The sequence below is a fragment of the Gymnoscopelus microlampas genome (genome assembly GCF_963454915.1).
Source record: "Gymnoscopelus microlampas genome assembly, chromosome: 8".
NCBI lineage: Eukaryota > Metazoa > Chordata > Actinopteri > Myctophiformes > Myctophidae > Gymnoscopelus > Gymnoscopelus microlampas.
Window position 1 is genome coordinate 53392663 of NC_139945.1, and position 10748 is coordinate 53403410.

A 10748-nucleotide genomic window follows, 5' to 3' on the forward strand; every position below is an offset into this window, starting at 1 on the left:
AACGCTTATCCAAATGAGATCTGGTGATCGATCTATACTCAGTGTTCTGAGGATTTCTGTGTTTGGGCCCCACAACATATTACAACCTCAGTAAACTGAAACATGACACCAGCTGTGTTACGGTAACCGGCTCCTCTAGTGGGAATGTATGTCACGCACGCATCTTTGAAAACCAAAACAAAAATGCCCGCTCTTCTCTACTCACCATAGAAACTAGCAGAGGGAACCAGGAAATCCTCCTTCAGAGAACACTTGACATGTTTACTTTAGTTTTGCTTTAATAAACTTGATACACATGCAATTAAAAAAACAGCTGGCATGCATAGTGTTGTATAGTCATGAAACACATAGTCAAGACACAGACTCATTTCCACTGTGGTCCATGAAGTTAAAGGATAATAATGACCACCAGGCAATGACATCACCAAACTTTGGCTCACTTGGCGGACAGTTTTTAAACCACAATATGGGGGGGGGGGGTGGTGGGGGGTTGGGGGGGGGGGAACTGCGGTCAAGTGAATGGCAGCAGTGAATACTTTACCAAGACACTTTTCACAGACATAATAAGGACTGGTGATATCCTGGTGAAGACAGCAGCATACTACAAAATTGCAGGGACTGGGTTCTTGTACTGTATGAACCACAGTGAGAGCATATTGAACCAATATCTTCACTTCTGTGTTCGGCTGCCTTCTGTTGTTGATATTTGCATGGCTGGATTTCTTCTTGGGCTAGACGTTTTCTCGTAATCAATACATTCTGCTCCACTGTGGTGACTGTTTGTGTGCCTGTGCTCTGCTGGAATATTTGAGCTCTGTCGGTCTCATCGCATAAACCAGAGGAACTAAGAGGAACTGCTGCAGGCTACATGCACATTATCTATTCTGGTAAACAACAAGACTAGATTTTCTCGTTGCTGATAAAAAGTAAGTCATCCTCCCAGAACCTCAAAGGAATTTACTCAGATGTGGATTGGATCTACGGTATATGCAAAATGAAAGATCTTATAGCTGGTGGGTGTGGGGAAAAGTGCTCACAGAGTATTATGCCTTCCTGGCAATGTAAACACTAATAAACTGAGACACAGCTGAGATTATCTACTAACTCCTCCCCAAAACACTACAAGCTTGGTGGATATAATTAAAAGTGGTGGAAAGTAACTAATTACATTTACTTAAGTACTCTTACTTTAGTAGACTTTTTAGGTATGTTTTTCATTGTTGGATTATTTCCAATTGTTGGTACTTTTACTTCTACTCCACTACATCTCGGAGGCAAATATTGTACTTTTACTCCACGACAATTATTTGAAAACTTAAGTTACTAGAAACATTTTTAATACATTTTCTACATTTGAAAACGTGAAACGGGACATTCTGCATAATGAGTACTTTCGACTTTTGGTACTTAAACTCACCACTTTTGAGTACTTTTCCCACCACTGATAGTAAATGTGTGCACTACACACAACACTATGAGCGTATACAGTATGAAAACAATCCACTACCATGTAAATAAGATCACTTTGCTTCTGAGTGCCTGTGAAACTGAAACATTTCACACAAGGCTAAAAATACACAGTGTTTTACTACCCCCCCTATCTGAGCTCAGTGCAGGCAGCCATGAAACCTGAGAGAGGGAGGAGAGTACGTACGGGAACCAGTGGAGGAAACACCCCCAGGGGGAGGGACCCTGTGGGAGGGACAGTTTGTGGGTGTATATAAGCTCTGGATGGGGTGCAGCCATACCATTAATTCGACTTCAGTCTGGAGCACAGAGTGGAAACACAAAGAACAACCAAGACGGAGAGCTGAAACTACTATTTTTTTTAAGGAGTACACAGCATGTCCGATATGCTTGACAACATTCTCACACGGGTGAGTCATAGTTTTTTGGATCGCTTACTTTGTTTATCTAGCCTAGATCGCGACGGTCCTATAGATGGAATGCTCTATGTCCATAATATTTGTTTTTCTACAATGCGATGCGTTTATTGGTTTGGTTTGAATAATGTTATGTGGTTTGTTTGGATTTTAAATAGGCCATTAGCCTCATTGACTTGAAATGAATTGACTGGATTAATGTTAGATTCCCGTGATTCATCTGAGTGTGCTGTTGCCAATTTCCAGATATTGTGAAACTCTGTTGTACTGTACTTTACTCTTGACACGTCCACAAGATTAGCATTCTTAGTACAGCATTTTGTTATGCTTTGCATTGTATGTCATGCATGCAGTATAACACTGGAAATGGAAAAGCTGCTAAGCTTTTGGTGTCAAAAAGTAAAGTGACAAAATAGTTTTAAGTACATTTCTGTATGTATAAATCAATGACAAAGTGTTCAAATATATACTGTAACTCTACATTTATTCTTGACATATTCCTAGCCTTTTGTATGAAAGGTTTTGCTGAAAATGGTCTCTGTATTATCTCGTAAAGTAGAAACATTTCTGAGAACGTCGTTGTTTTTGTTGTGGAAATACTCCAAAGGTTGTCGTTTTAGTACGAAACCTGTGGAGTCAGAAGTGATCCGAAACACTGTCTCATCCTCGCTACCGCTTTGCCCCAACAGAACTTTCAGAACTTGGCTCTGGACGATGCCTTCCTCCCACCACAGCCCCAGCTCAAAGCTCCAGGGTCCAGTCGGTTAAACCGGTCGGCCTCCTTCTTCTCCTCTCCCTCGCCCGCCTCCTGCTCCTCCTCCTCCTCCTCCAGGCACATCAGCCTCAGCACTGAGCATGTCAACGACGATGACGACGGCAGCTCGTTCTGGCCCTCTGACATCTGGAGCCAGGCCGCGCTCTCCAAACCACAGCTGCCTTTCAGGCCCGACCGCTCCATGAGCCTGACGGAGTCCAGCAGCGCCCTCCTCTCCTCCCTCGGCTGTCTGAAGGGCCTCGAGTCCTCCGTCTCCTCGGGGGGCGTGGCACCCCCGCCGGGCTTCCCTCCCCTCTCCTCCCTCTCGAACCAGGTGCCCCCGATCCTGTTGCCCTCCAACCGCTACAAGACGGAGCTCTGCCGCGGCTTCCAGGAGAGTGGCAGCTGCAAGTATGGCAGCAAGTGCCAGTTTGCCCACGGAGAGGACGAGCTCCGCGGCCTGTTCCGGCACCCCAAGTACAAGACGGAGCACTGCAGGACTTTCTACAACTTCGGCTACTGTCCCTACGGCACGCGTTGCCACTTCATCCACGAGAACGCCTCCGGCGTCTCCTTGGGGGCCGGCAAGTTCCGGGACCAGCGGCTGGCCTCTGCCGCCGGCGGCGGCCAGAACCCGCGCCACCAGCTCCGCCAGAGCGTCAGCTTCGCGGGGTTCCTGGGCGCCTCGCGCAGCTCTCCGCCCCCTTCCCTGCCTCCGTCCTTCACCGATCTCAACCTGGGCTTCAGCCGCGCGCCCTCTGTTTCCCCGCCCCCCGCCGACCTCCTGTCCCCCGTGTTCGGCGACAGCATGCAGCGCGAGGCCGCGGCAGCATTCCAGTTCGGCCGCCACCCGCAGCAGACCCGTGCCAGTACTGGGGACATCCACGCCATTCCTGTCATAGTGGAGCCCAAGCCCTCGCGCTGTGTGTGCGGCGGCCACGGAAACGCCAACTACCCGACTCTGAACCCCAACAACAGCAACAACAGAGCGTTTCCTGCCATGGAGGACGGACACCACCACCAGGAGCTCAACGGGCTGTTTCCGTCCACCGCCACCCGCGGGGGATTCATGAAGCACGCCCCGGGGCTCCAGCGCTTCTCGTCCGAGGACTCTCTGGAGGACAGCTACAGCAGCAGCAGCGGAGGCTCCAGCGGAACCGAGTCGCCGACGTTCGACGGCTCTGCCGGCAAGAGGCTCACCGTGTTTGCACGCCTGTCCCTGTCTGACTAAAACCCAACACAACCGAACAGAACCAAACAGAAGAGTAGAACAGAAGAGAACTGTGAACCAGAAGGGAACCGTGTCTATTTTTCTGAACTTTTCTTTAACTCTCTATTTCACTCGCTCCCTTGCTCTCTTTTCAGAACCAGAACTGTTCAGGAACCCGTCAGCATTTATGACACAGCAAACACTTAATTTATGTACATTTGAAAACTACAACTCATCTTGGACTAATTGCAGGAAGACGTGACATTGTTTTGGTACACAGCTGTTATCAGAATCTATTTTTATACTTAGTAATCTCGTGTAGCCTCTTTTTACATTTGTATGTGGTCTTCCATGAGAAATTGGATCCTCTGCAGGCCTTGATGACCAGTTCCTTCATACTGAGCGGGACTCAAGCCTGATTGACAGTTACAGCCGTTCTGTAGTGGCTGCAGGGCTTATCAGTATTGATACTAATTCCTCTACTCTAAAGATGATTCCCTTCGTCTGACACGCTGAAATCTTCAGTGTTCATTTCACCTTGAGTTAAATGAACACTCTGATTTTCACTGTGTAGTTTCATAGGGTTTACTCCGGAATAGTGTTTCCGGTTTAGTTTTTTTTCTTTTTTTTCTTTTTTGGTAAAACTGGTTTCATAATGCACAGTAAAATCCTGAGTGTTAATTGAACTCAAAACCCGGTTACTTTAAAGATTAAAGTAGGTTTTCAGAGTTAAATTAACACTCTCGTACGCAACTTTTAATATGAAATTCAACATTGAACTGGCCAAAGAATATTATATTGTTGACATATTATTATCTTATGTCAGTTTGCCATTCACTCAGTTCCATGAACAGTTTTATCCGCAGCCTTAATCAGTGTGGCCTTGGACGTGTCACTGTTCGATGCCATTCAATCTGTGATATGCACTTTACGGTTGATTTTTTTGGGGCGGGAGAAGCCGTCTACCTGTAGCATTCAATCAAAGCTTTACACTTCACTATGTTCATGCTGTATGTCAGGATGAGCCCTGCTTCGCAGAAACAACCCTTAGTGTTCATTGAACTCCAAAGAGTTCAATGAACGCTAAAGGATTTGACTGTTTGCTCTGTAGAATACATGCATGGCTCAGCCGGGATATTAGGCATGGCCACCATGGTGCCTAGAGACACTGTGAGTATAATGGTGCTAGTTCACCATGTCACAGTCACAGTGTGTGTGTGTGTGTGTGTGTGTGTGTGTGTGTGTGTGTGTGTGTGTGTGTGTGTGTGTGTGTGTGTGTGTGTGTGCGTGTGCGTGTGCGTGTGCGTGTGTGCGTGTGAGAGAGACATTGCCATTCTCTCAGAGACCCGGGGTGTGTTCAAATGGTGTTGAAAGGGCAGAACGTTTAAAGATCAAGTCTGTGCTACATTCTACAACAGAAAGAAACGTTTGTTTGAATCAGTAACGTCTGATCGTCTGAAACATTCTGAGCCTTTCACCATGTTGCGAACACGCCCTTTTCTTTCTGTTGCGTAATGTTCTTGACAACCCTGGTTGGTTCCAAACTCTGAAGGTCAGAGACAGCCTATTGGCCCAGGGACTGTAAACACCGCAGTATTCCTTTTTTTTTGGTTGTTGGTCGGCTTATTTGCATTGTTTAACTTTTTTTTTTGTAATTGTATAGAACTTAAACTAATATATTTATTCTGATATTTATTTGTGTTAAAAGAAACAAATGTATTTTGTACTTTATTTATGGAGAATTATTCCAGGGTATGTGAAAACCAATGTGAGAATTGTGAAAAAGAAAAAAAGAAGAATGTTATATTTTTAATGACCTGAAAGGGACAAATTAAACTACAATTAAAGACAAATTAGATTGTGAGAGTGTGTTTGGTCTCCTTTGCTGTTTGACTGAATCTCTGTTTACCATCAAACCCCTTACAATCCCTCTCAGTAACTTTGATATACAATGCTAATCTTATAGAAAACAACTGAATACTCAAGCGTTTAGAAAAAAGACACATTATAAGAACTAAAAACTATCTAATCTGAGAGTCCTGGTATCTAACCAATCCTGGTGTGAACGCGCACTTTAAAATGTGTCTTCCTGCAGTGACATATTCAGGAGACTTATTCTGTTAGTTAGACACAAATTATAAAATACCATGTCCCAATCACAAGCATCTTCATGTAGTGAACATTTCCCAGAAATTCCCCTAATTTCAGTTGCAAGGCTGTGTTAAAACTTCAAGCTTCCTTTATTGACCGGAGGTGGAGTCCCCCAGGGCTCTCTACCAGGTCTGCTAGTATAGCCCTCTCCACCAAATCTCTTTTCCACAAATAGCCTATAAAGCTCACTGTGAGCTGTGAGCTTGTAGATCAGCAATTTGTGCCGCATGTTCGCTCCAGAATAGGGACAATAGGTTTAAGTGGTTGATGCTCTAAACATGTCTTTGGGACCGTTATTTACTCTTGCTTGCCAACAAGTTGTTAGCTTGTAGATCAGTTATTGTTGGGCAAGCGACACCATAATACTACAGAGAATACACTAGGATTCAGGCCTAGCTTCTGACATTTTGAATTGTACATATCACTTTGTCACTCTTACTTTGATAGGATTTCATTCCTCAAAACCATTGTCATTTTAGATTTTAGAGTTGGCTATTCAAAAATAGCAGATTTACAATATCACAGCGCGTCACTTCGTGCCGCGCTGCGAGCTTGTACTACTGCTATTTTTGAAAAGTTTGGAAAAATCTTGAAAGAATTTCAACTGGTACTGGTTTAGAAGGCATTGTAGAATCGGGTCCTCGGGTCTTAATGGGTTAACACAGCTCTGGCCTTTACTCTATTTCACTGCCATGCCATATCCACATGAACACTGTGAACATCGCTGGGCCCCACAGGGCTGTGAGGGCACAGTGCTGCCAGTCCAGGTTGATAAATAACAGATAAATCCTTGCTGATAAGATAGAAGAACACTGCCCTAGTGACTCATGGTAACCTAGCTATTCACTGCAACCATTACATCTCTCTCTCTCTCTCTCTCTCTCTCTCTCTCTCTCTCTCTCTCTCTCTCTCTCTCTCTCTCTGCCTCTATCTGTTTTGTATACAGTCATGTACAGTGTGTTTGTTGTGTATACAGCAGTATTTGGGGCAAAAACCAGTTCACACACACACACACACACACACACACACACACACACACACACACACACACACACACACACACACACACACAGTCACACACGCACGCACGCGCACGCGCACGCACGCACACGCACACGCACACGCACACGCACACGCACACACACACACACACACACACACACACATTGTCGTGTATTACGATGTGATGATCAACACTGAACTACTGTATCTTCAACCGTTTTATGGACCAATGGTTGATGGTTCAGATCCAAGTCCAACTATGGCATATACAGTAGTTAGTTATGTAGAATATGTCATTATTTCATACAGTTGGTTGGGACATATACTGTATACAAGCAGCAAACTGTTTGTGTGGCATGTTCCACAAGACTGTGCCACAAGACAACATAATAATAGTGATACCGAATGTCATAAAATTAGAACAAATAAGAACGATACAGATTAAAAAATAAATAAAGTTGTCAATAGTAATGGTAAAAAACAATTTAGCAGATAAAAAAATGATGATGATTGATTGATGGCGGTGATTGTACAGTTTACATCACAATCTATGAAATTAAGTAGATTATTAGTTATATCGTAGTGACCCATCTTTAAAGCTTACAATCCAGAGCATATAATCAGTTATTATTGTTATGGGTGGTATTGATCCCCACCCTGAACACAACAGATTGTGTGTCTGCCGTGGCAGAGAATGTGGAATGCAGACGGTTGGAGGCTATGAACTGTGGTAGCTCTTCTGATGAAACCGATTTCCAGGGATTCAAGTGGGGGCTGATCTGTTTGAACTAGCGGAGAGCCAAAGATAAAGCCCGGCCGTGATCATCATTAATTTATTGTGGCATGTCAAGTTGCTTTTACGATCCCGGCTCGTTCTAAGTAACTTGTATGTGTATGGTTGGTTACTTATGAAATGCGGGTGCTATGGAATTAGTTATGAAGTGCTTTTTACGGTCAGGGGTTCTGCATTCTGGGAAATGGGATATCGTCAACATTGCAACTACAATGGAACCCGGCCACACTGTCTGTGGAACTGGCACTGGAAATGGGAACGTTTCCAGGGCAGTGATTTCTTTGGAAATAGAGTGCCAAGGGAGACCTTTTGTTGTTTGCACTTTGTCTCCATAGCCTGATTTACATCACAGGGCCAAACAGGGGTGGGTACCACCTAGTTGTTACACTGCTTTCCGCTACACCAGAGCACATTACACCAATGTCAGTCTCCCCTCATTGGTTACTAATCGTTTTAGAAGATTTAAAGATTTTATTGAAATCAAAACATTTGACCAGGCCAGCAAATTCAGTGTTCTCTTTTCAATCACTTCTTAAAGCACACTTTTATAGACTCACTTTTACTACCTGATTACAGTCTCTTGTTATGCTCATTATTATTACATGGTCCAATATTTTACTTGTTAGCTTGATTTCATGCACTACAGGGTTAAAAAGAGCAAAACACTACTTACACGTCAACATGGTTCTCATGTATTTCTGCATAGTTTTACTTTGAGGAACCACCATGGCGCAATAAATATTTGCTCAACGTAGTTGCTTTATTTGCTACTTATGAACTATGAACCTTTTTTGCTTGTGTTTTTTTGTGCTTTTCCAAGCGGAACAATCATTACAATTTAACATCTTATTGTGCTGAGTCCTGTGTTTTGAACATGAAGCGGCTGAAGTGTTGAGGGTGAGCACAGTTGGTAAAGCATGCACGTAAACTATGTTATAAATGAAAGCAGTTCCTCTTCAAGGCAGCAGCAGGATATGTCACCATGGTTACAGGCCATGTTCAGCAAGTGTAAATAATCCACACAAAGAGAGACGTGACCAGTGCCTTTGCCTGTGCCTGTGCGTGTGCACGTGCGCGTGCTAACGCGTCCTAGCGCGTCCTAACCTCTCCTATGAGGACATACTTGTACCTCACCAGATACACATTATCTATTTGCCAAAGACAGCTCAGCCTGTGTTCATTAATTTATATTATTTATAACAAGGAAAACGTCCTTGTTGAGAGATGGCTGAGAGGGTAACGAGTTAACGATCCTTTGGGGAGGTTGTATGGTAAAGATAAGCAAGGAGCAGTGGTGAAGTACCCAAGTACAGTTTTACTTCTTTAAGTACAATACTTGAGTATTTACATTTTTCAATACTTTATACTTCTACTCCACTACTCGTCTCAGAGGCAAATATTGTACTTTTTTCACTTTCACTACAATTATTTGACAGCGTTACTAGTTACTTTGATGATTTAGATTATAATAAATACAAAATATATATACTTTGGCGATTCAAAAATAGCCAATCTACAAGCTCACATGACGCAATGTAGGTTTGTAGATTTCTATTTTCAAAATAGTTTGGGGAAAATACTTTCAAGTACATTTGATGCCAATATTTGTGTACATTAACTAAGTAAGAAGTAAAAAGTTAAATACAGGACTTTTAACAGAATATTTCTACATTGTGGTATTGCTACTTTCACTTTTTTTTTTATCGTCGCTGTCGGCCAGAAATCAACATATTCTAACTTTTTGTGTTTTGTCGTAAATTAACATCAGGGGTCTTCAATGTTTTCAGGCGTTTCCCTAGCTGAGAGAGAGATGAAGCAGGGACCCCCTCTATATTGCATATTAAATTGCGTTTCAGATTCAACTTTTTTTTGTTTACTTGGTCTGCTCATGTTTCCCTCTACACCAAACACCTCTTTGCCAAAAAATAGCCGATCTACAAGCTTGTAGCTTGTAGATCTGCTATTTTTTGGCTAAAGTTCTCCTCAGAATAGGGATGCTAAGGGTTCAAGTGGTTAAGGTAAAAAAAAAAACATATCACACAAAGATTTGGCGGACCCCCCTGTAGTAACTCTGAGGACCCCCTAGGGGTCCCGGACCCCCTGTTGAAGACCCGACAGAGATGATATGAGATGACAGCATGCAGCTCTGTATTGGAAACTTGTGCGGTTCAGCTATCACCATGACTCTCCCCTGGAGACTGAGTCAATGATTAGCCAATTTAGCTCTTTACCCCCATCGCCTGATCCTTTTTACTGTGCGTGCACGTGCGCACACACGCGAACACACCCGCACACACACGCACGCACACACGCGCGCACACACACACACACACACACACACATGTTTATATTACTATACTTGTGAGGACATCAACACTTTAGGACAGCCATGTTATGAATGCCATTTAAAAATAATAATTGCCATTTTAACCGTAAGCCTAAAGCCGAAAAACAGCAGATCTACAAGCCCACAACGCGTCGCGCTGCAACGCGTTGTGAGCTTATAGATCAGCTATATTTCGGTGCATGACACTGGGGCGCAACTAAGTATAAATCATGTTGAACTGTAATTCCAATCCCTACACCTAACCTCTAAGACACCTAAATGTCTAATCCTGACCTGAATGTTTTTCTAATTGTAAACGTATCTCTAAAAAATGCTTTTTTTTTTACTATAAAACAACCATTTGTCTTGTGAGGACCAGGAAAACGGTCCTCACAATGTATAAATATTTCTTCAAATTCTACTATACTTGGTCCTCGCAAGTATAGTAATACAAACACAGTAACACACATATACACACACACACAAGCACGCACGCAACCACATACACACAGGCACGCACGCGCGCACACCTATCTATATACAGTGCACACTCACACCCTCCTTCAGAGATACTAGACTAGAGAACTAGAGATCCATTACTCTGTCATTTGTCTGGGTAAATCTATGAG

The 10748-nt window shown here is 43.4% G+C and overlaps 1 protein-coding gene across 1 annotated transcript; it reads left to right on the forward strand.

Moving 5' to 3' along the window:
* The first annotated feature begins 1734 nt into the window (after positions 1-1734).
* LOC311051165 (uncharacterized protein) lies at positions 1735-5711 on the forward strand. The gene is made up of 2 exons (XM_084065584.1): positions 1735-1877; positions 2573-5711. The coding sequence occupies exons 1-2, from the start codon at positions 1845-1847 to the stop codon at positions 3866-3868; spliced, it is 1329 nt and encodes a 442-aa protein (XP_083921710.1). The 5' UTR covers positions 1735-1844; the 3' UTR covers positions 3869-5711.
* Positions 5712-10748: the final 5037 nt, after the last annotated feature.

Coding starts and splice junctions, on each gene's coding strand:
- LOC311051165 (XM_084065584.1), top strand. CDS start 1,845: ATGTCCGATATGCTTGACAACATTCTCACACGG. Junction 1,878..2,572: donor TTGACAACATTCTCACACGG/GTGAGTCATAGT, acceptor TTGCCCCAACAG/AACTTTCAGAACTTGGCTCT.